The 25797-nt window shown below is 43.9% G+C and overlaps 1 protein-coding gene across 6 annotated transcripts in view; it reads left to right on the forward strand.

Annotated features, from left to right (window-relative positions):
* mlh3 (mutL homolog 3 (E. coli)) overlaps window positions 1-25797 on the forward strand; it is a 122762-nt gene that overhangs the window by 82178 nt on the left and 14787 nt on the right. For 2 of the 6 annotated variants that reach the window (XM_072274817.1, XM_072274818.1), the window contains 3 exons: window positions 8049-8078; window positions 8612-8690; window positions 10412-10563. In XM_072274817.1, the coding sequence (XP_072130918.1) occupies window positions 8049-8078; window positions 8612-8690; window positions 10412-10563 (261 nt within the window). Of the gene's footprint in view, window positions 1-8048; window positions 8079-8611; window positions 8693-10411; window positions 10564-25797 lie in introns of those variants that run through there. The other 4 variants (XM_072274819.1, XM_072274822.1, XM_072274820.1 and 1 more) reach the window with 4 other exon arrangements.

Below are 25797 nucleotides of genomic sequence, written 5' to 3' on the forward strand. Positions count from 1 at the left end.
TATTATGGCAGAATATAATATTAATGGTAAGACTCCCGGCAATGTGGAGGATCAGAGGGATCTTGGGGTCCAAGTCCATAGGACACTCAAAGCTGCTACTCAGTTTGACTCTGTGGTTAAGAAGACATACAGTACATTGGCCTTCATCAATCGTGGGATTGAATTTAGGAGCTGAGAGGTAATGTTGCAGCTATTTAGGACCCTGGTCAGACCCCACTTGGAGTACTGTGCTCAGTTCTGGTCGCCTCACTATAGGAAGGACGTAAAAACCATAGAAAGGGTGCAGAGGAGATTTACGAGGATGTTGCCTGGATTGGGAAGTATGCCTTATGAGAATAGGTTGAGTGAACTTGACCTTTTCTCGTGAAGCGACGGAGGATGAGAGGTGACTTGATGGAGGTGTACAAGATGATGAGAGGCATTGATCATGTGGATAGTCAGAGGCTTTTTCCCAGGGCTGAAATGGCTAGCATGAGAGGGCACAGTTTTAAGGTGCTTGGAAGTCAGTACAGAGGAGATGGCAGGTAAGTTTTTTACACAGAGAGTGGAGAGTGCGTGGAATGGGCTGCTGGTGATGGCGGTGGAGGTAGAAACGATAGGGTCTTTTAAGAGACTCCTGGATAGCTACATGGAGCTTAGGAAAATAGAGGACTATGGGTAAAGCCTAGGTAGTTCTAAGGTAGGGGCATGTTTGGCACAGCTTTGTGGGCCAAAGGGCCTGTATTGTGCTGTATGTTTTTTCTATGTTTCTATGTTATGGGGAGAAGACAGGAGAATGGTGTTGAGAGGGACAGTAAGTCAACCATGATGGAATGATGGAGCAGACTTGTTAAGGAACTAGAGCTGCAGCTTGATGACATTCAGCTCATATGGGAGTCTGAAGAAATGATAGATAGGAGCTATAGGAAGGTAGTCACCCCAGGGTTGCAGGAGGCAGAAGGTGACTGTTAGGAAAAGGAAGGGAAATGAGCAGCCAATGCAGAATGCCCCGTGGCTGTTCCTCTCACTAATAAGTATACCATTTTGGACACTGTTGGGGAGGACAACCTACTGTGGGGGTGGGGGGGGGTGTGGGTAGTGGAACTGCAGCGACCGGGTCTCTGGTTCTGTGGCTTAGAATAGAAGCGAGGTGAAGAGGGCTGCAGTAGTGAGAAGAGATTCCATAGTTAGAGGAATAGAGACACTTGGGTGGCATTTTGCCTCCTAGGTGCCAGGCTAAGGGAGTATTGGGTCCATGGCATTCTAAAGGGGGAGAGCATATATTAGCACCATTGACATGGGCTGGGAAAGACAAAGAGGTCCTGAAGAGAGAATATAGGGAGTTGGGCAGAAAGCTAAAAGGCAGGACCAGCATGGTAGTAATCTCTAGATTGCTGCTTGTGCTATGTGCCAGTGAGGGTAAGAATAGAAGCACTTGGCAGGTAAATGCGTGGTTGAGGAACTGGTGCAGGGGGTAGTGGTTCAGATTTCTGGATCATTGAGATCTCCTTTGGGGAAGATGCAACCTGTACAAAAGGAACAGATTACACCTGAAACTGAGGGGGACCAGTATCTTTGTGGGCAGGTTACAAGAGTTGTTCAGGAGGCTTTAAACTCATTTGGTAGGGGGGATGAAACTGGAGTGACAGTGCTAAGGTTGGGGCAGTTGGTTTACAAATTGAGGTAGTGGAAAGTAACACCGTAAGCAAAAAGCAGGCTGTTGATAGGGCAAAATTGCAGTCAATACAATGAGTTGTAGCGTAGAAGGGGTCAAAATTGAAAAGGGAGATGAATACAGGACTGAGGATGTAACAGTATATGCATTAAGACCATAAGATGTAGGAGCAGAAGTCAGCCGTTCAGCCCATCGAGTTTGCTCCACCATTCAATCATGGCTGATCCAATTCTTCCAGTCATCCCAACTCCCCTGCCTTCTCCCCATAGCCTTTGATGCCCTGGCTAATCAAGAAACTATCTACCTTTGCTTTAAATGCACCCAATGACTTGGCCTCCACAGCCATTCGTGACAACAAATTTCACAGATTTATTACCTTCTGATTAAAGTAATTTCTCCGCTTCTCTGTTCTACATGAATGTCCTTCAGACCTGAAGTCATGCCCTCTTGTCCTAGACTCCCCTACCATAGGAAATAACTTTGCCATATCTAATCTGTTTAGGCCTTTTAACATCTAGAATGTTTCTATGCGACCCCCCCTCGTTCTCCTGAACTCCAGGGAATACAGTCCAAGAGCTGACAGACGTTTCTCATCCAGGCAACATTCTTGTAAATCTCCTCTGCACCCTTTCTATGGCTTCCACATCCTTCCTGTAGTGAGGCGACCAGAAATGAGCACAGTACTCCAAGTGGGGTCTGACCAGGGTCTGATATAGCTGCAACATTACCTCTCGTCTCCTAAATTCAGTTCCACGATTGATGAAGGCCAATATACCATATGCCTTCTTAACCACAGAGTCAACCTGCGCAGCTGCTTTGAGTGTCCTATGGACTCGGACACTCCACACTGCCAAGAGTCTTACCATTAATATTATATTCTGCCATCATATTTGACCTACCAAAATGAACCACTTCACACTTATCGGGGTTGAACTCCATCTGCCACTTCTCAGCCTAGTTTTGCATCATATAATATTGTGAGCATCACTCAAATGTGGCTAAAAGTAGATTGATGGCTCTGGGTCTGTACTCGCTGGAATTTAGAAGGATGAGGGGGATCTCATTGAAACCTTTCAAATATTGAAAGGTCCAGACAGAGTAGATGTGGAAAGGATATTTCCCATGGTGGGAGAGTCTTGGACAAGAGGATACGGCCTCAGGATAAAACCATAAGACATCGGAGCAGAATGAGGCCATCTGGCCTATCGAGTCTGCTCGGCCATTCAATCATGGCTGATCCTTTCTTTCTATCTCCTCCTCAACTCCAGTTCTCGGCCTTATCCCCTTTGATGCCATGTCCAATCAAGAACCTATCAATCTCTGCCTTAAATACACACAACGACCTGCCCTGCACAGCTGCATGTGGCAACAAATCCACAAATTCACCATCCTTTGGCTAAAGAAGTTTCTCTGCATCTTTGTTTTGAAGGGGTGCCCTTCTATCCTGAGGCTGTGCCCTCTTGTCCTAGACTCTCTCACCATGGGAAACATCCTTTCCACATCTACCCTGTCTAGGCCTTTCAACATTGGAAAGGTTTCAATGAGATCCTCCCTCATCCTTCTGAATTCCAGCGAGTACAGATCCTGAGCCATCAAACATTCCTGATATGATAACACTTTCATTCCTGGAATCATTCTTGTGAACCTCCACTGGATCCTCTCCAATGCCAGCACATCTCTTCTAAGATGAGGGGCCCAAAACTGTTCACAATACTCAAGGGGAGACTTCACCAGTGCCTTATAAAGCCTCAGCATCACATCCCTGCTCTTGTATTCCAGACCTCTTGAAATGAATGCTAACATGGCATTTGCCTTCCTCACTACCGACTCAACTTGCAAGTTAATCTTTAGGGTGTTCTGCACAAGGACTCCCAAGTCCCTCTGCATCTCAGATTTCTGAATTTTCTCCCTGTTTAGAAAATAGTCCGCACATTTATTTCTACTACCAAAGTGCATGACCATGCATTTTCCAACATTGTATTTCATTTGCCACTTTCTTGCCCATTACCCTAATCTATCTAAGTCCTTCTGCATCCTACCCTTTTCCTCAACACTACTTTCCCCTCCAGTAATCTTCGTATCATCTGCAAACTTGGCAACAAAGCCATCTATTCCATCATCTAAATCATTTATATACAACATAAAAAGAAGTGGTCCCAACACCGACCCCTGTAGAACACCACTAGTCACTGGCAGCCAATCAGAAAAGGATCCTTTTATTCCCATTTGCTGCCTCCTACCAATCAGCCAATGCTCTAACCAAGTTAGTAACTTCCTTGTAATACCACGGGCTCTTATCTTGGTAAGCAGCCTCATGTGTCAAGGCCTTCTGAGAGTCCAAATATACAACATCCACTGCATCCCACTTGTAATCTCCTCAAAGAACTCCAACAGGTTCGTCAGGCAGGATTTTCCCTGAAGGAAACCACACTGACTTTGTACTATCTTGTCTTGCATCACCAAGTACTCCATCACCTCATCCTTAACAATTGACTCTAACACTTTCCCAACCACTGAGGTCAGGCTAACTGGTCTTTAATTTCCTTTCTGCTGCCTTCTTCCTGTCTTAAAGAGTCGAGTGATATTTGCAATTTTCCAGTCCTCTGGCACCACGCCAGAGTCCATTGGTTTTTGAAAGATTATTACTAATGCCTCCACAATCTCTACTGCTACCTCTTTCATGCACCCTTGGGTCTTTCAGCTCTTTGAGCACCTTCTTCCTTGTAATAGTAACTGCACTAACTTCTCTTCCCTCAGACTCTTCAACATCTGGCACAATCTCAAACACTACCTCTTTCAGAACCCTAAGGTGCAGTTCCTTTGTTCCGGGTGACTTATGTACCTTTAGGTCTTCCAGCTTTTTGAGCACCTTCTCTCTTGTAACAGTAACTGCATCCACTTCTCTTCTTTCATTCATTACATCAGGCATATTGCTAGTGCCTTCCACAGTGAAGACTGATGCAAAATACTGATTTAGTTCATCGCCCATCTCCTTCTTCCCCGCTATTATTTCTCCTTCCTCATTTTCTAGTTGTCCTATAGCCACTCTCTTTTTCTCTTTTATTTTTAACATACTTGAAAAAGCTTTTACTATCAACTTTGATATTATTTGCTAGCTTGCTTTAATATTTCATCTTTTCCCTTCTAATCATTTTTTGTTTAGTTGCTCTCTGTAGGTTTTTTAAAACTTCCCAATCCTCTATCTTCCCACTAATTTTTGCTTTGTTGTATGCCCTTTGTTTTGCTTTTACAATGGCTTTGACTTACCTTGTCAGCCATGGTTGTGCTATTTTAACATTTGAGTATTTCTTCATTTTTGGAATACTGTACATATGTCCTGGACCTTCCTCATTTTTCCCAGAAATGCATGCCATTGCAGCTCTGCTGACATCCCTGTCAACAGCTCCTTCCAATTTACTTTCACCAGCTCCTCTCTCATAGCACTGAAATTTACCTTACTCTACTGAAATACTGCTACATCATACTTTACTTTCTCCCTCTCAAATTTCAAGTTGAACACAATCACATTGTGATTACTGGTTCCTAAGGGAATTTTTTCACCTTGAGCTCCCTAATCGCCTCTAGGTCATTACATAACACCAACTCCAGGGCGCAGGCCTGGGCAAGGTTGTATGGAAGACCAGCAGTTGCCCATGCTGCAAGTCTCCCCTCTCCATGACACCAATGTTGTCCAAGGGAAGGGCATTAGGACCCATACAGCTTGGCGCCAGTGTCATCGCAGAGCAATGTGTGGTTAACAACACGTTCCATCGGCTGGGGCTCGAACTCACAACCTTCAGGTCGCTAGTCCAATGCCTTAACCACTTGGCCATGTGCCTACACAAATCCAATACAGCTGATCCCCTAGTAGGCTCAACGACAAACTGCTCTAAAAAGTTATCTCTTTGGCATTCAACAAACTCACTGTCTTGAGATCATTACCAATCTAATTTTCCCAATCTCCCGTGGCTACCATAATATTGCCCTTTTGACATGCCTTTTCTATTTCCTATTGTAACCTGTGATCCACCTCTAAGCCACTGTTGGGAGGCCTGTATATAACTGCCATCAACGTCCTTTTACCCTTGTAGTTTCTTAACTCAACCCACAAGGATTCAACATCTTCCAATCCTATGTCACATCTTTCTACTGATTTGATGCCTTTCTTTACCAGTAGAGCCACACCAGCCCCTCCACCTACCTTTCTGTCCCTCCGATATAACATGTAACCTTGGACATTCAGCTTCCAACTACAACCATCCTTCAGCCACAATTCAGTGATGGCCACAACATCATACCTAGCAATCTGTAATATTGAAATAAGATCATTCACCTTATTTCTTATACTACGCAAATTTAGATGCAACACCTTGAGTACCATATTTGCTATCCTTTCTGATTTTGCATCTGTAATGATTTGATACTCAGCTGTTCCTGCAACTAAGTCCTATCACCTGCCTGCCCTTCCTGACAGTCTGACTGCATGTTATCTTTACTTTTTTTTATCATCCATCCTATCCTGAGTCCCTTCACTCAGGTTCCCACCCTCTGCCAAATTATTTTAATACTCTTCAACAGCTCTGACAAACCTGCCCTCAATAATATTGGTTCCCCCCCCCCCCAGTAAAATCATCCTGTTTCTATCCTCCCACACATGGCACAGGCAGCAATCCAGAAATTTCTACCTGGGAGGTCCTGCTTCTCAGCTTTCTACCTGGCTTTCTAAATTCTCTTTTTCAGGACCTCTTTGCTTTTCCTTCCTATGTCATTAGTACCAATATGTACCAAGACATCTGGCTGCTCTCCCTCCCTCTCCAAAATGTTGTGAATGTGATCTGAAACATCCCTGACCCTGGCACCTGGGAGGCAACATTCCATCCGGGTGTTCCGTTCACGTCCACAGAATCTCCTGTCTGTTCCCTTCACTATTGAGTCTCCTATCACCACCACTCCCTTCTTCTCTCTCTTTCCCTTCTGCACCATGGACCCATGCCCAATGCCTGTAAACCCAGACCCAAAGATTTCTCCCGGGAGGTCATCCCCCATAAAAGTATCCAAAGTGGTATACTTGTTTTTGAAGGGAATGGCCAGAGGGGTGCTCTGCTCTAACGGCCTATTTCCATTTCTCCTGACAGTCACCCAGCTACTCACCTCCTGCATATTTAAGCCAGAGTTTGTTAGATTCTTGTTTGGGTAGGGCATCAAGGGATACATGGAGAAGGCAGGAGATTGAGGTTGAAAGGAAAATTGGATCCGCCATGATGATATGGCAGAGCAGGCTGGATGGCCAAATAACCTAATTCTGCTCCTCTATCTTATGGTCTTATGAAAAGCTGGAATGCAAAGGTAAGCCAGCTAACAATATTAAAGAGAATACCAAAGGTTTCTCCAGATATATATATAGTGTGAAAAAGAGGCAAGAGTAGATATCAGACCACTGGAAAACAATGCTGGGAAGGTAGTAATGGGGGCAAGGCAGTGGCGGATGAACTGAATAAGTGTTTTGTATTAGTCTTCACTGTGGAAGAAGCTAGCACTATGCCGGAAGTTCGAGAGTGTTGGGGGGCAGAAGTGAGTGAAGTTGCTATTACTAGGGAGAAGGTTCTTAGGAAACTGAAAGGTCTGTAGGTAGATAAATTATATGTTATAAATTAAGGATTACAGCTGTGAACTTAATCTCCAAGGATACACATTGTGTACAGACCCCCAAACAGTAGTAAGGATGTGGTCTACAAATTACAACGGGAGATAGAAAATGCATGCCAAAAGGGCAATGTTACAATCGTCATAGGAGTTTTCAATATGCAGGTATTTTTGGAACATGAGATTGGTGCTGGATTCCAAGAGGGTGGATTTCTGAAATATCTACAAGATGGATTTTTAGAGCAGCTCGTGGTTGAGTCCATGAGGGGATCAGCTGTTCTGGATTGGATGTTGTCCAATGAACCAGAATTGATTAGGGAGCTTACGGTAAGAATCCTCGGCAAAAAGTGATCATAATATGATTGAATTTACCCTGAAATTTGAGAAGGAGAAGCTAAAGTCCGATATATCAGTATTACAGTGGAGTAAAGGGAGTTACAGAGTCATGAGAGAGCATTTGGCCAAAATTGATTGGAAATGAACACTGGCAGGGATGATGGCAGAGCAGCAATGGATGAAATTTCTGTACATCCCAAAAGGGAGGAAGTATTCTAAAGGCAAGATGACACAACTGAAGTCAAATCCAACATAAAAGCCAATGAGAGTCCAGTGTACGGCCTGAGATCACGGCCCAGTGTATGTTTTGCAATTGAGTTTGTGTTGAACTGGGTTGTTTTCATGGCAGTTATGGAGTGCTGCTGATATTCATGCATTCTATCCCTGCTTTCTGAACCATTTCCTCTCTCTACACTTCCAGGAGTTTCTCAGAGAACAGATTGAGGTGAGTGTTCACTCGGTAAGGTAAGTGTAATGGGAATGGGTGGCTTCATGGCTCCAGGCAAGGCACAGTTCAAAGTAAAGTTTAACAAAAGTACACATGTGTCACCATATAAAACCCTGAGGTTCATTTTCTTGTGGGCATTCAGTGTAAATACAAATAAATATAATAGAATCAATGAAAGCCCACATACAACCGGATACACAAACAACCAATGTGCAGAAGATGATAAACTGTTAAAATACAAGAAGAAAAATATAACAATAAATAAGCAACAAAAATCAAGCGCATGAGATGAAGTGCCGTTGAAAGTGAGGTTGTGGGAACAGATCGGTGATGGGTGAGTGAAATGTGCATGTGAACTCAGGGAGTATGCGCTATTGGCAAATCCATACCAGTGATGTTAAACAGGGTATGAGTGAATGAGTGGATTTACTTCACCATCCATCAGCATGCTATTGGTGGGATATGTTCTCCCCCAGTGGTGGCACAGCCATGTCCCCCAGTAATCCAGGCCTTGCCTCTCCTGTGTCCAGGTGCTTCAGTCAACAGGAGGATTCCAGGGTGTGTTGTCACGTACTGTGCTCAAGGTGCTCTCTTCGCAGGCCTGCCATGGTGAGTCCTTGTGAAATGGGGAGCAGAGAAAGAGAACTTATTGATCAAAATAAATGTTATTCGTAATAAGACAGGGAGTTTGGGAGCCAGAGCACCAGGTCAGAAAGTGGAAGGATGGAGCAGAAAGTAGATATCAGGGCCGGTAAACAGGCAGGAGCAAAGTAGTAGGTACGCCAGGACAGATAGTTTGAAGTGTGTGTATTTTAATGCTAGGGGTATTATGGATAAAGGTGATAAACTCAGAGCATGGGTCAGTACGTGGAACTATGAGGTTGTGCCATTACAGAGACTTGAGGGAGGGTCAGGAATGTGTCACTCACAACTCGCTGGAGGAACTCAGCAGGTCGGGCAGCATCCGTGGAAAAGATCGGTCGATGTTTTGGGCCGGAACCCTTCGTCAGGACTGAAGAGGGAAGGGGCAGAGGCCCTATAAAGAAGGTGGGGGGAGGGTGGGAAGGAGAAGGCTGGTAGGTTCCAGGTGAAAAACCAGTAAGGGGAGAGATAAAGGGGTGGGGGAGGGAGGCAGGGAGGTGATAGGCAGGAAAGGTGAAGAAAGAATAGGGGAAAACACAATGGGTAGTAGAAGGAGGCGGAACCATGAGGGAGGTGATAGGCAGCTGGGGGAGGGGGCAGAATGACATAGGGATAGAGGAAGGGAGGGGGAAGGAATTACCGGAAGTTGGAGAATTCAGTGTTCATACCAAGGGGCTGGAGACTACCTAGACGGTATATGAGGTGTTGCTCAGGAATGTGAGTTTAATATCCTAGGGTTTTTATGTTTTAGAAAAGATAAAGAGGGAGGTAAAAGGATGGGGGGGGTGCGGAGTTACACTACTAATCAAGGACAATATCACAGCTGCACTCTGAGGGGACATACTGAAGGGCTCATCTACAGAGTTTATATGGGTAAAACTCAAAAAGAGGAAGGTTGCATGAATAAAATCTTCTCAGGCTTCCAGTTGGGTACAGGTATTGATTTTCTCGGAAGTCATCTTGATTAGGGATGATGCCTGGGCAGGTCTAGTCTGGTAATAATATATACATACCCCTGTCATCTGTCCCACCTGATTGACCCAATTTCCAGTGAATACAGATCCAATAGATCCAGTATCCAATGAATAATGACCCAATCTCTTCCCATCCCTCAGTCTTGCCATCCCAGTGGATACAGAGCTGATAGACCCAGTCTCCAGTGAATACAAATGTAATGGTCCCACCTCCAGTGAATGCAGATCTAATAGACCCAATCTCTCCTTATCTCTCAGTTCTGATATCCCAATGAATACATAGTTAATAGACCCAATTTCCAGTGACTACAGATCTTAGACCCAACCTCCAGTGAATACAGGTCTTAGACCCAACCTCCAGTGAATACAGATCTTACACCCAATCTCCAGTGAATACAAATCTAATAGACTCAATCTCTCCCTATCTCTCGGTACTGACATCCCAATTAATACAGAGCTAATAGACCCAATCTCTCTGTATCCCTCAGTCCTGCCATCCTGGGAATTAAACGAGTTAACTTTTGTTGCACTGTCTCCATGACAAGCAAACCTTCCTCAGACAGGGAGTCTAAAGCTCTAAACGAGGTCCCACCAATGGTCCATCTACCTCAGCAAGATATCCCCTTCTCAAGTCCTCCTGCAATTGAGGCCAATGTACTACTTGCTGCACCTGGACACCTGCATTCAGATAATTTGTCTCTGTAATGTTGATAGGGGCAGTGAAGTTTGGGGATACACTGAGTGTGGACGAGTGTAGGAGCCTCATCGACTCGCTGGCCAGCTGCGACCTGCCGTTCCAGTGTGCTCACGGACGACCCTCCATGCACCCTCTGGCAGATCTGGATCATCTGAATATTGACCACGAGGTATAGGACTCCCACCCAGTACAGTATCCTGTGAATCATTATCTTAGGGTGTGCAATGCAATATTTAGCCAGCAGTTTGTGCACCGCTCCATGCATGACACAGTATGAGTGCAGCACGACACTTATGGTATGGGTTAACTGTTCTGTGCTGTGTAGTGCATGGGGTAATGTGTGTGAATGGCTTTACACACCATATAAACATAAAATGTTATATGCAGGGTATTGTGTTGTAAAGGGTAAGGTTATAGTGGCATGATAGACACGTAATACTGTGTTATACATCTGTACCCATGGTTGTGACTGGCAGAATAACAGTTAACAGTCTGAAAATGACCCAGAAATTGGTGGAGCTGTAGATGGCAAGGACACAGCACATCATAGATCAGCTGGGAAGTTGGTTGTAGCAGATAGAATTTAATCCGGACATGTGAGGTAATACACTTGGGAGAGTCAAATTCTGTTAGGACATGTAGAATAAATGGTAGGGGCTGAGAAGAGTTGAAGGCAAATGAGCTCAGGGCATGGATCAACTCCTGGAATTATGACATTGTAGCCATTAGTGAAACTTGGTTGCAGGAGGGGCAGGACTGGCAGCTCAGTATTCCGGGGATCCATTGTTTTAAACGTGACGGAGCAGGAGGGATTAAAGGAGGAGGGGTGGCGTTACTCGTCAGGGAAGAGGTCATCAGGACCGACTGGAGAACTCGAGTAGTGAGCTGTTATGGGTAGAACTGAGAAATAAGAAAGGTATGATCACATTAGTGAGGCTGTACTGCAGAGCACCAACAGTTCTAAGCATTTAGAGAAACAAACTTGTAACGAGATTGCAGACTGTTGCAAGAAACATAAGCTTGTTATGTGGGTAATTTTAACTTTGCACACATGGACTGGGAACCCATACTGTAAAACGACTAGATGGGATACAGTTTGTCAGATATGTTCAGGAAAGTTTCCTTCATCAGTATGTCCGAATGAGAGAGCATGCGACAATCAATCTGCTATTAGGGAATGAGACTGGTAGGTGACAGAAGTTTGTGTAGGGGAACATTTTGCATCTAGTGACCACAATGCCATGAGTTTCAAAGTAAATATGCAAAAAGATAGGTCTGGTCCGCAGGCTGAGATTCTAAGTTGGAGTAAGGCCAATTTTGATGGTATTACAAAAGATCTGGCAACTGTGGATCGAGACAGGTGGTTTCTGGTAAGGTGGATAGTGAGGCTATCATGCCTTGCAGAGGGATCAGCATTTGCTGGAAAAATGGCAGATGGAATTTAATGCAGACAAGTGAGAGGTTTCAACCAGGGTAGGTCTTATACAGTGAATGGTAGGGCACTGAGGAGTGATAGAACAATGGGATCTGGGAAAACAGGTACATAATTCATTGAAGGTGGCTTCACAGGTAAGTAGGATTGTGAAGAAAGCTTTTGGCACATTCGCTTTCATAAATCAAAGTAATCAGTACAGGAGATGGGAAGTAATTAAGTTGTTGAGGCCTAATTTGGAGTGTTGTGTGCAGCTTCAGTCACCCATAAGACATGGGAGCTGGATTAGGCCATTCAGCCCATCAAGTCTGTTCTGCCATTCCATCATGGCTGATCCCAGTTCCCACTCAACCCCATACACCTGCCTTTTTGCCATTACCTTTGATGCCCTGACCAGTCAGGAAACTTGTATACTTTAAATATACCCACGTTCTTGGCCTCCACAGCTGTGGCAGTGCATTCCACACATACACTGCTCTCTAGCTAAAATAATTCCTCCTTACCTCTGTTCTAAAGGGTCACCCAACAATTTTGAGTCTGTGCCTGCTAGTTCTGGACACCCCCACCATAGGAAACATCCTCTCTACATCCACGTTATTTAGTCCTTTTAACATTCGATAGGTTTCAATGAGATGCCTCCGCACTCAGAATCAGAATCGGGTTTGTTATCACCGGGGTGTGTGTTCCAGTGAGTTCAGGCCAAAAGCTGCCAAATGCTCCATTCCCTGAATCATCCTTGTGAACCTTCTCTAGAATCTCTCCAATGAAAAGAAATCCTTTCTGTGATATGGGGCACAAACCTGTTGAGAATACTCCAAGTGTAGCCTGACTCGTGCCTTCTAAAGTCTCAGCATTATCTCCTTGCTTTTATATTCTATTCCCTTTGAAATGAATGCCAACATTGCATTTACCTTCTTTACCACAGACTCAACCTGTAAATTAACCTTCTGGGAGTCTTGTACAAAGACTCCTAAGTCCATTTGCATTTCTGATGTTTGAATTTTCTCCTATTTAGGTAATAGACTGCACTTTTGTTCCTTTTACCAAAATGCATTATCGTACATTTCCCAACACTGTATTCCATCTGCCACTTTTTTGCCCATTCTTCTAACTCATCTAAGTCCTTCTGCAATCACATTGCTTTCTCAGCATTACCTGCCCCTCCTCCTATCTTTGTACAGAAACACAGAACATAGAAAACCTACAGCACAATACAGGCCCTTTGGCCCACAATGCTGTACTTACTTTAGAAATTACCTAGGGTTACCCATAGCCCTCTATATTTCTAAGCTCCATGTACCTATCCAGGAGTCTCTCAAAAGACCCTATTGTATCTGTCTCCACCACCGTTGCAGGCAGCCCATTCCACATTTACTCTCTGACTGAAAAAACTTGCCCATGACATCTCCTCTGTACCTACTTCCAAGCACCTTAAAACTGTGCCCTCTCGTGCTATCCATTTCAGCACTGGTACAAACCCTCTGATTATCCACACGGTCAATGCCTCTCATCATCTTATACACCTCTTTCAGGTCACCTCTCATCCTCCGCCGCTCCAAGAAGAAAAGGCCGAGTTCACTCAACCTATTCTCATAAGGAATGCTCCTCAATCCAGGCAACATCCTTGTAAATCTCCTCTGCACCCTTTCTATAGTCTCCACATCCTTCCTGTAGTGAAGTGACCAGAACTGAGCACAGTACTCCAAGTGCGGTCTGTTCAGGGTCCTATATAGCTGTGACATTACCTCTCGGCTCTTAAACTCAATCCCACGGTTGATGAAGGCCAATGCACTGTATGCCTTCTTAACCACAGAGTCAACCTGCACAGCTGCTTTGAGCGTCCTATGGATTCATGCCCCAAGATCCCTCTGATCCTCCACACTGCCAGGAGTCTTACCATTAATACTACATTCTGCCATCATATTTGACCTACCAAAATGAACCACCTCAAACTTATCTGGGTTGAACCCCATCTGCCACTTCTCAGCCCAGTTTTGCATCCTGTCGATGTCCCGCTGTAAACTCTGACAGCCCTCCACACTATCCACAACAGCTCAACCTTTGTGTCATCAGCAAATTTACTAGCCCTCCACTTCCTCATCCAGGTCATTTATAAAAATCACAAAGAGAAGGGGTCTCAGAACAGATCTCTGAGGCACACCACTGGTGACCGACCTCCATGCAGAATATGACTCATCTACTGTTTGCCTTCTGTGGGCAAACCAATTTTGGATCCACAAAGTAAGGTCCCCTTGGATCCCATGCCTCCTTGCCTTCTCAGTAAGCCTTGCATGGGGTACCTTATCAAATGCCTTGCTGAAATCCATATACACTACATCTACTGCTCTACCTTCATCAATGTGTCTAGTCACATCCTCAAAAAATTCAATCAGGCTCATAATGCAAGATCTGCTTTTGACAAAGCCATGCTGACTATTCGTAATCATATTATGCCTCTCCAAATTTTCATAAAACCTGCCTCTTGGGATCTTTTCCATCAACTTACCAACCACTGAGGTAAGACTCACTGGTCTATAATTTCCTGGGCTATCTCTACTCCCTTTCTTGAAAAAGTGAACAACATTTATAACCCTCCAATGCTCCGGAGCCTCTCCCGTCCCCATTGATGATGCAAAGATCATTGAAAGAGGCTCAGCAATCTCCTCCCTCGCTTCCCACAGTAGCCTGGGGTACATCCCATCCGGTCCCAGAGACTAATCCATCTTGATGCTTTCCAGAAGTTCCAGCATATGCTCTTTCTTACTGTCTATATGTTCAAGCTTTTCAATCCACTGTAAGTCACCCCTACAATCGCCAAGATCCTTTTCCGTAGTGAATACTGAAGCAAAGTATTCATTAAGTACCTCTGCTCTCTCCTCCGGTTCCATACACACATTTCATTGTCACGCTTGATTGGTCCTATTCTCTCATGTCTTATTCTCTTGCTCTTCACATACTTATATAGAAACATAGAAACATAGAAAATAGGTGCAGGAGTAGGCCATTCGGCCCCTCGAGCCTGCACCGCCATTTATTATGATCATGGCTGATCATCCAACTCAGAACCCCGCCCCAGCCTTCCCTCCATACCCCCTGATCCCCGTAGCCACAAGGGCCATATCTAACTCCCTCTTAAATATAGCCAATGAACTGGCCTCAACTGTTTCCTGTGGCAGAGAATTCCACAGATTCACCACTCTCTGTGTGAAGAAGTTTTTCCTAATCTCGGTCCTAAAAGGCTTCCCCTTTATCCTCAAACTGTGACCCCTCGTTCTGGACTTCCCCAACATCGGGAACAATCTTCCTGCATCTAGCCTGTCCAATCCCTTTAGGATTTTATACGTTTCAATCAGATCCCCCCTCAATCTTCTAAATTCCAACGAGTACAAGTCCAGTTCATCCAGTCTTTCTTCATATGAAAGTCCTGCCATCCCAGGAATCAATCTGGTGAACCTTCTTTGTACTCCCTCAATGGCAAGGATGTCTTTCCTCAGATTAGGGGACCAAAACTGCACACAATACTCCAGGTGTGGTCTCACCAAGGCCTTGTACAACTGCAGTAGTACCTCCCTGCTCCTGTACTCGAATCCTCTTGCTATAAATGCCAGCATACCATTCGCCTTTTTCACCGCCTGCTGTACCTGCATGCCCACTTTCAATGACTGGTGTATAATGACACCCAGGTCTCGTTGCACGTCCCCTTTTCCTAATCGGCCACCATTCAGATAATAATCTGTTTTCCTATTTTTGCCACCAAAGTGGATAACTTCACATTTATCCACATTAAATTGCATCTGCCATGAATTTGCCCACTCACCCAACCTATCCAAGTCACTCTGCATCCTCTTAGCATCCTCCTCACAGCTAACACTGCCACCCAGCTTCGTGTCATCCGCAGACTTGGAGATGCTGCATTTAATTCCCTCATCCACGTCATTAATATATATTGTAAACAACTGGGGTCCCAGCACTGAGCCTTGCGGTACCCCACTAGTCACCGCCTGCCATTCTGAAAAGGTCCCGTTTATTCCCACTCTTTGCTTCCTGTCTGCTACCAATTCTCCATCCACATCAATACCTTATCCCCAATACCGTGTGCTTTAAGTTTGCACACTAATCTCCTGTGTGGGACCTTGTCAAAAGCCTTTTGAAAATCCAAATATACCACATCCACTGGTTCTCCCCTATCCACTCTACTAGTTACATCCTCAAAAAATTCTATGAGATTCGTCAGACATGATTTTCCTTTCACAAATCCATGCTGACTTTGTCCGAGCATTTCACCGCTTTCCAAATGTGCTGTTATCACATCTTTGATAACTGACTCCAGCAGTTTCCCCACCACCGACGTTAGGCTAACCGGTCTATAATTCCCCGGTTTCTCTCTCCCTCCTTTTTTAAAAAGTGGGGTTACATTAGCCGCCCTCCAATCCTCAGGAACTAGTCCAGAATCTAATGAGTTTTGAAAAATTATCACTAATGCATCCACTATTTCTTGGGCTACTTCCTTAAGCACTCTAGGATGCAGACCATCTGGCCCTGGGGATTTATCTGCCTTCAATCCCTTCAATTTACCTAACACCACTTCCCTACTAACATGTATTTCGCTCAGTTCCTCCATCTCACTGGACCCTCTGTCCCCTACTATTTCTGGAAGATTATTTATGTCCTGCTTAGTGAAGACAGAACCAAAGTAATTATTCAATTGGTCTGCCATGTCCTTGCTGCCCATAATCAACTCACCTGTTTCTGTCTGTAGGGGACCTACATTTGTCTTTACCAGTCTTTTCCTTTTTACATATCTATAAAAGCTTTTACAGTCAGTTTTTATGTTCCCTGCCAGTTTTCTCTCATAATCTTTTTTCCCTTTCCTAATTAAGCCCTTTGTCCTCCTCTGCTGAACTCTGAATTTCTCCCAGTCCTCAGGTGAGCCACTTTCTCTGGCTAATTTGTATGCTTCTTCTTTGGAATTGATACTATCCCTAATTTCTCTTGTCAGCCACGGGTGCACTACCTTCCTTGATTTATTCTTTTGCCAAACTGGGATGAACAATTGTTGTAGTTCATCCATGCAACCTTTAAATGCTTGCCATTGCATATCCACCGTCAATCCTTTAAGTGTCATTTGCCAGTCTATCTTAGCTATTTCACGTCTCATACCTTCAAAGTTACCCCTCTTTAAGTTCAGAACCTTTGTTTCTGAATTAACTATGTCACTCTCCATCTTACTGAAGAATTCCACCATATTATGGTCACTCTTACCCAAGGGGCCTCTCACGACAAGATTGCTAATTAACCCTTCCTCATTGCTCAAAACCCAGTCCAGAATAGCCTGCTCTCTAGTTGGTTTCTCGACATGTTGGTTCAAAAAACCATCCCGCATACATTCCAAGAAATCCTCTTCCTCAGCACCTTTACCAATTTGGTTCACCCAATCTACATGTAGATTGAAGTCACCCATTATAACTGCTGTTCCTTTATTGCACACATTTCTAATTTCCTGTTTAATACCATCTCCGACCTCACTACTACTGTTAGGTGGCCTGTACACAACTCCCACCAGCGTCTTCTGCCCCTTAGTGTTACGCAGCTCTACCCATATCGATTCCACATCTTCCCGGCTTATGTCCTTCCTTTCTATTGTGTTAATCTCTTCTTTAACCAGCAACGCCACCCCACCTCCCCTTCCTTCATATCTATCCCTCCTGAATATTGAATATCCCTGAACGTTGAGATCCCATCCTTGGTCACCCTGGAGCCATGTTTCTGCAAACTTGGAATTGATGGCCACAAAGCCATCAATTCCATTATCTGAATCATTGACAAACAATGTGAAAAGTAGCTGTCCCAATACTGATCCCTGAGGAACACCACTAGTCACTGGCAGCCAACCAGAGAAAGTCCCTTTTATTCCCACTCACTGCCTCCTGCCTGTCAGCTATTCCTCTATCCATGCCAGTATCTTTCCTGTAATGCCAAGGGATTTTACCTTGTTAAGCAGCCTCATGTGTGGCACCTTATCAAATGCCTTCTGAAAACCAAGTGAATGACATCCACTGGCAGGTATTTCTGGGAATAATACAGAAGGTGCAGGATCGGTTCATTCCAAAGAGGAAGAAGGATTATAAGGGGGGTAAGGGGCAACCGTGGCTGACAAGGACAGTATAAAAATAAAAGAGAAGAAGTATAACATAGCAAAGATGAGCAGGAAGCCAGAAGATTGGGAAACTTTTAAAGAGCAACAGAAGATAACTAAAAAGGCAATACGGGGAGAAAAGATGAGGTACGAAGGTAAGCTAGCCAAGAATATAAAGGAGGATAATAAAAGCTTCTTTGGTTATGTGAAGAGGAAAAAATTAGTTAAGACCAAATTTGGGCCCTTGAAGACAGAAACGGGTGAATTTATTATGGGGGACAAAGAAATGGCAGACGAGTTGAACAGGTACTTTGGATCTGAATTCACTAGGGAAGACACAAACAATCTCCCAGATGTAATAGTGGCCAGAGGACGTAGGGTAACGGAGGAACTGAAGGAAATTCACATCAGGCAGAAAATGGTGTTGGATAGACTGATGGGACTGAAGGCTGATAAATCCCCGGGGCCTGATGGTCTGCATCCCAGGGTACTTAAGGAGGTGGCTCTAGAAATTGTGGACGCATTGGTAATCATTTTCCAATATTCTATAGATTCAGGATCAGTTCCTGTGGATTGGAGGGTAGCTAATGTTACCCCACTTTTTAAGAAAGGTGAGAGAGAGAGAAAACAGGGAATTATAGACCAGTTAGCCAGACATCAGTGGTAGGGAAGATGCTGGAGTTAATTATAAAAGATGAAATAGCAGCACATTTGGATAGCGGTAACAGGATTTCCGAGTCAGCATGGATTTACGAAGGGGAAATCATGCTTGACTAATCTTCTGGAATTTTTTTGAGGATGTAACTATGAAAATAGACAAGGGAGAGCCAGTGGATGTAGTGTACCTGGACTTTCAGAAAGCCTTTGATAAGGTCCCACATAGGAGATTAGTGGGCAAAATTGGAGCACATAGTATTGGGGGTAGGGTACTGACATGGATAGAAAATTGGTTGGCAGACAGGAAACAGAGTAGAGATTAATAGGTCCCTTTCAGAATGGCAGGCAGTGACTAGTGGTGTACCTCAAGGCTTGGTGCTGGGACAGCAGCTATTTACAATATACATTAATGATTTAGATGAAGGGGTTAAAAGTAACATTAGCAAATTTGCAGATGACACAAAGCTGGGTGGCAGTGAAATGTGAGGAGGATGTTATGAGAATGCAGGGTGACTTGGACAGGTTGGGTGAGTGGGCAGATGCATGGCAGTTGCAGTTTAATGTGGATAAATGTGAGGTTATCCACTTTGGTGGCAACAACAGGAAGGCAGATTACTATCTGAATGGTGTCAAGTTAGGAAAAGGGGAAGTACAACTAGATCTGGGTGTCCTTGTTCATCAGTCACTGAAAGTAAGCATGCAGGTACAGCAGGCAGTGAAGAAAGCTAGTGGCATGTTGGCCTTCATAACAAGGGGAATTGAGTATAGGAGCAAAGGGGTCTTTCTGCAGTTGTACAAGGCCCTGGTGAGACCACACCTGGAGTATTGTGTGCAGTTTTGGTCTCCAAGTTTGAGGAAGGACATTCTTGCTATTGAGGGAGTGCAGTGCAGGTTCATGAGGTTAATTCCCGGGATGGCGGGACAGTCATATGTTGAAAGATTGGAGCGACTGGGTTTGTATACACTGGAATTTAGAAGGATGAGAGGGGATCTGATTGAAACATATAAGATTATTAAGGGATTGGACATGCTAGAGGCGGGAAACATGTTCCCGATGTTGGGGGAGTCCAGAACCAGAGGCCACAATTTGAGAATAGGGGGTAGGCCATTTATACTTTATTGTCACCAAACAATTGATACTGGAACGTACAATCATCACAGCAGTATGTGATTCTGCGCTTCCCGCTCCCTGAATTACAAATCGATAGTAAATATTAAAAATTTAAATTATAAATCATAAATAGAAAATAGAAAAATGGAAAGTAAGGTAGTGCAAAAAAAACCGAGAGGCAGGTCTGGATATTTGGAGGCTATGGCCCAGATCCGGGTCAGGACCCGTTCAGCAGTCTTATCACAGTTGGGAAGAAGCTGTTCCCAAATCTGGCTGTACGAGTCTTCAAGCTCCTGAGCCTTCTCCCAGAGGGAAGAGGGACGAAAAGTTTGTTGGCCGGGTGGGTCGTGTCCTTGATTATCTTGGCAGCACTGCTCTGACAGCATGCAGTGTAAAGTGAGTCCAAGGACGGAAGATTGGTTTGTGTGATGTGCTGTGCCGTGTTCACAATCTTCTGCAGCTTCTTCCGATCTTGGACAGGACAACTTCCATACCAGGTTGTGATGCACCCTAGAAGAATGCTTTCTACAGTGCATCTATAAAAATTAATGAGGGTTTTAGGGGACAGGCCAAATTTCTTCAGTTTTCTCAGGAAGTAAAGGTGCTGGTGGGCCTTCTTGGCAGTGGACTCTGCTTGGTTGGACTAAGTCAGGTCATTTGTGATATTGACCCCGAGGAACTTAAAGCTTTTGACCTGTTCCACTTGCGCACCACTGATGTAAATTGGGTCATGCGGTCCACTACTCCTTTTGAAGTCAGCAACCAATTCCTTCATCTTGCTGATGAAGAACATTTAGAACAGAGTTGAGAAAAAACTTTTTCGCCCAGGGAGTTGTGGATCTGTGGAATGCTGTGCCTCTGAAAGCAGGGGAGGCCAATTCTCTGGATGCTTTCAAGAAAGAGATAGATAGAGCTCTTAAAGATAGTGGAGTCAAGGGATATGGGGAGAAGGCAGGAACGGGGTACAGATTGTGGATGATCAGCCATAATCACAGTGAATGGTGGTGCTGGCTCGAAGGGCCGAATGGCCTACTCCTGCACTTATTGTCTATTGTCTCCTTTGTCCACCCTGCTTATTACTTCCTTGAAGAATTATAACGGATTTGTCAGGCAAGATTTCCCTTTATAGAAACTATGCTGATTTTGACTTATTTTATCATTCGTCTCCAAGTACCCCTAAACCTCATCCTTAATAATGGACTCTAACACTTTCCCAACCACTGAGGCTAATGTAAACAAGGTTGAAAGAGTGCAGAGAAAATTTAAAAGGATGTTGCTGGGTCAGGAGGACCTGAGCAATAAGGAAAGATTGAATAGGTTAGGACTGTATCCTTTAGAATGTAGAAAATTGAGAGGAGATTTGATAGAGTTATACAGGATTTTGAGGGGTACAAGTAGGGTAAATGCATGCAGGCATTTTTCACTGAGGTTGGGTGGGACTACAACCAGTGGTCAGTGTGATAGATGAAAAGTCTGAGGGGAAATTTCTTCACTCAGAGGGTCATGAGAGTGTGGAATGAGCTGCCAGCACAAATAGTGCATTGCAAGCTCGGTTTCAATGTTTAAGAAAAGTTTGGATAGAGGTATACGGATAGTTGGCGTTTTAAATAGTTGCAGCATGGATTAGATGAACTGAATGGCCTATTTCTGTGCTGTGCTTCTCTATGACTTTATGTACAAAGAGACCTTTGGGAGCAAGTCCATCCTTGCAGCAAGTGGTTACACTGGTGCACAGGTTAGTGAAGAAGGCATTGGTATGCTTAAGCAACACACACAAAAATTGCTGGTGAATGCAGCAAGCCAGGCAGCATCTCCAGGAAGAGGTACAGTCAACGTTTCAGGCTGAGACCCTTCGTCAGGATTAACTGAAAGGAGAGCTAGTAAGAGATTTGGAAGTGGGAGGGGGAGGGGGAGATCCGAAATGATAAGAAGACAGGAGGGGGAGGGATGGAGCCAAGAGCTGGACAGGTGATTGGCAAAAGGGATATGGGAGGATCATGGGACAGGAGGCCCAGGGAGAAAGAAAAGGGAGAGGGGGGGAAAAACACAGAGGATGGGCCAGGGGTATAGTGAGAGGGACAGAGGGAGAAAAAGGAGAGAGAGAAAAAGAATATGAGTATATACATTACGGATGGGGTACGAGGGGGAGATGGGGCATTAGCGGAAGTTTGAGAAGTCAATGTTCATGCCATCAGGTTGGAGGCTACCCAGACAGAATATAAGGTGTTGTTCCTCCAAACCTGAGTGTGGCTTCATCTTTACGCTTAACTCCATAGGCTATGCATTGAGTTGAAGAGTTGGGCCATCATGTTTCAGATGTACATAAAGCACATGGTTCCGGTTACTGCATTATGGAAAGGAAGTGGTAGCAATAGAAATTCACTTGGATGTTACCAGGAAGGGCTGTAGTTACAATGCCTATGAAAAGTATTGCTTCCCCCCTGCCCCTTGGAAGCTTTCATGTTTTATTGTTTTACAACACTGAATCACAGTGGATTTAATGTGGCTTTTTTGACACGATCAACAGAAAGAGACTCTTTCGTGTCAAAGTGACAACAGAGCTCTTCACCCTCCGCCCTTAATTATGACACCCCAAATCATCACTGATGCAGCTAATTAGTTTTAGTTAAATGGAGATCTGTTTTTGGAGTCCTGTGTATAGTCAAGGTGTTTTAATTGATAGTGGTAAAAATAAACCTGTATCTGGAAGGTCCAACTGCTGGTGAGTCAGTATCCTGGCAAAAACTATACCAGGAAGACAAAAGAACACCCCAAGCAACTCCTGGAAAAGGTTATTGAAAAGCACAAGTCAGGAGATGGGTACAAGAAAATTTCCAAGTCACTGAACATCTTCAGGCATACATTTAAGCCAATCATCAAGTATTGGAAAAAATATGGCACAGCTGTAAATCTGCCTAGAGCAGGCTGTCCTCAAAAGCTGAGTGACAGTGCTATGAAGGGTCTAGTGAGGAAGGCCACCAAGGGACCAAGTAGCTGGGATGGGAGAGAATGTGCATAGAATAACTGTTGCCCGGATGATTCACCAGTCGCAGCTTTGTGGGAGTGGCAAAGAAAAAGCCACTGTTGGGAAAAAAATCTCGCATGAGATCTCGGCTAGAGTTTGTCAGAAGGCATGTGGGAGACTCTGAAGCCAGCTGGAAGAAGATTCTATGGTCTAATGAAACCAAAGTTAAGCCAAACACCACACATCATCAAAAAGACACCATCTCTACCGTGAAGTATGGTGGTGGCTGCATCATGCTGTGGGGATGCTTCACTGTAGCAGGCCCCAGAAGGCTTGTGAAGGTAGAAGGTAAAATGAATGCTGCAAAATACAGGGAAAAATTGGAGGAAAACCTGATACAGTCGGTAAGAGAACTGCGACTTGGGAGAAGATTTGTTTTCCAGCAAGACAGTGATCCCAAACATAAAACCAAAGCTACACAGGAATGTCTTAAAAATAACTAAGTTAATGTCCTGGAGTGGCCAAATCTGAGTCCAGATCTCAATCCAATTGAGAATTTGTGGCTGGACTTGAAAAAGGCTGTTCACTCACGATTCCCATGCAATTTAACAGAGCTTGAGCACTTTTGTAAAGAAGAATGGGGAAAAATTGCTGTATCCAGATGTGCAAAGCTGATAGAGACCTATCCACACAGACTCAAGGCTGTAATTGCTACCAAAGGTGTATCTTGAAGTTGAAGGGGGTGAATACTTACAGAAATATTTTGTTTATATTTGTGATTAATTTAGATCACTTTGTAAAGATCTATTTTCACTTTGACACAAAAGTGTCTTTTTTGTTGATCAGTGTCAATAAAAGCCAAATTAAAACATGAAAACTTCCAAGGGGGTGAATATTTTTTAAGGCACTGTATAAGGAAAGGTTGGGTAGACTGGATTTATTCTTGCTGTATAAGAGTCTCTTTACCAGGGCAGAAGATTTTTGGACTACTAATCTGTTTTCAAACATGAACTGTAGTTTTGTTCTTGCTTACTGTGAGGTCAAGAAAAGAGTAGGGGGAGCAGCTGTTTGAAATGTATATCAGGTGAGGAATTGTTTGATTGCTTATTTTAAGGCCAGGGTGAATAGAAGGGTAGCAAGATCCAGCGGAGTGCTATTTCCTGGGGTGTGTGGTCTGGCATACAGTCAAGGCAATGAGGATACAGATGGGTGTAGGTGGTGCTGCCACTGATTGAAAAGATTCTGGAGGACATTGACACAAAGGATGTTGAGAGGATATTTTTCTTTGCAGAGGATTCTGGAACCAGGGGCATAGTCTCAGAATAAAGATGTGGCCTGTTTAGCACCATGAATTATACAGCACAGATACACAGCTTCAGCTGACAACATCCATGCTGACCTTTCTGCACATCTGCACAAATCTCATTTGCCCATGTTGGGACAGTATCCTATACCTGCTTATTTAACTGTCTGTCTCAGTGCCTTGTAATCAAACCAATTGTATCTGATTTCACTACCTTTAGATACCTACCACACTTTTTTTTTAAAAAAAGCTTACTCCTTTAAAACCCTTTCCTTTCATTTTAAACCTATGCTCATGTTTTTGACACTCCTGTCATAAGTTTTGACTATCCACTCATGGGAACAAGTTTTTGAGTTTGGATAGATCCAATGGTAAAAAAGCAAAGATAGTGTTCAGTCAGACTGTCAGGAAGGGCAGGCAGATGATAGGACATAATTGCAGCCAGCAGGGTGAGTATCAGTGCATTACAGATGCAGAATCAAAAGGGGTAGCAAATGAAGCATTCAAAGTGTTATATCTCAATGTAAGGAGTATAAGAAATAAGGTGAATGATCTTGTTGCACTTTTACAGGTTGCCAGGTATGATATTTTGGCCATCACTGAATCATGGCTGAAGGATGGTTGATGTTGGGAAGCTGAATATCCAAGGTTACAAGTTGTATCGGAGGGATAGGAAGGTCGGCAGAGAGGGTGGCATGCCTCTGCTGGTAAAGAATGGCATCAAATCAGTAGAAAAATGTGACATAGGATTGTGAGTTGAATTAAGAAATTGCAAGGGTAAGAGGACCCTGATGGCAGTTTCATACAGTAGCTAGGATGTGGACCACAGATTGCGACAGGAAATAGTAAAGGCGTGTCAAAAGGACAATGTTATGACAGTCACAGGAGATTTGAACATGCAGGTCAATTGAGAAAATCAGGTTGGAAATGGATTGGATCCCAAGTGAGTGAGTATGTTGAATGCCTATGAGATGGCCTTCTAGAGCAATTCATTGTTGAGCCTACTAGGGGATCAGCTATACTGGATTGAGTGTTATGCTATGAACCAGAAGTGATTAGGGAGCTTAAGGCAAAAGAACCCTTAGTAGAGGCAGTGATCACAATATGATTGAGATCATCTTGAAATTTTATTGGGAGAAAGTAAAGTCTGACGTAGCAGTATTTCAGTGGAGTAAAGGATATTTCAGTGGTATGAGAGAGGAGTTGACCAACGTAAATTCGAAGGAGATGCTGGCAGGAATGACAGCAGACAGCAATAGCATGAGTTTCTGGGGAAAATGAGGAAGGTTCAGGATCGATGTATTCCAAAAACAAAGAAATACCCAAATAGCAAAATAGCACAACCTTGGCTGACAAGGGAAGTCAAAGCTAATGTAAAAGCAAAAGAGAGGACATACAACAAAGCAAAAATTAGTTGGAAGACAGAGGATTGGGAAGCTTTCAAAACCCTATAGAAGCAACTAGAAGAATCATTTGGAGAGAAAAGATGAAATAAGGAAGTAAGCTAGCAAACAATATCAAAGTGAATAGTAAAAGCTTTTTCAAATATGTAAAAAATAAAAGAGAGATGAGAGTGGATATAGGACTGCTAGAAAATGGGACCAGAGAAATAATAATGGGGACAAGGAGATGGAAGATGAACTAAATGAGTATTTTTCATCAGTCTTCACTGTGGAAGACACGAGCAGTGTTCCAGATGTAGAAGTGTGCAAGGGAAGAGAAGTGAGTGCAATTATTTTTACAAGGGAGAAGGTGCTCAAAAAGCTAAAAGACGCAAGGGTACATAAGTCTCCCGGACC

The sequence above is a fragment of the Mobula birostris genome, chromosome 1 (assembly GCF_030028105.1).
Source record: "Mobula birostris isolate sMobBir1 chromosome 1, sMobBir1.hap1, whole genome shotgun sequence".
Lineage (NCBI taxonomy): Eukaryota > Metazoa > Chordata > Chondrichthyes > Myliobatiformes > Myliobatidae > Mobula > Mobula birostris.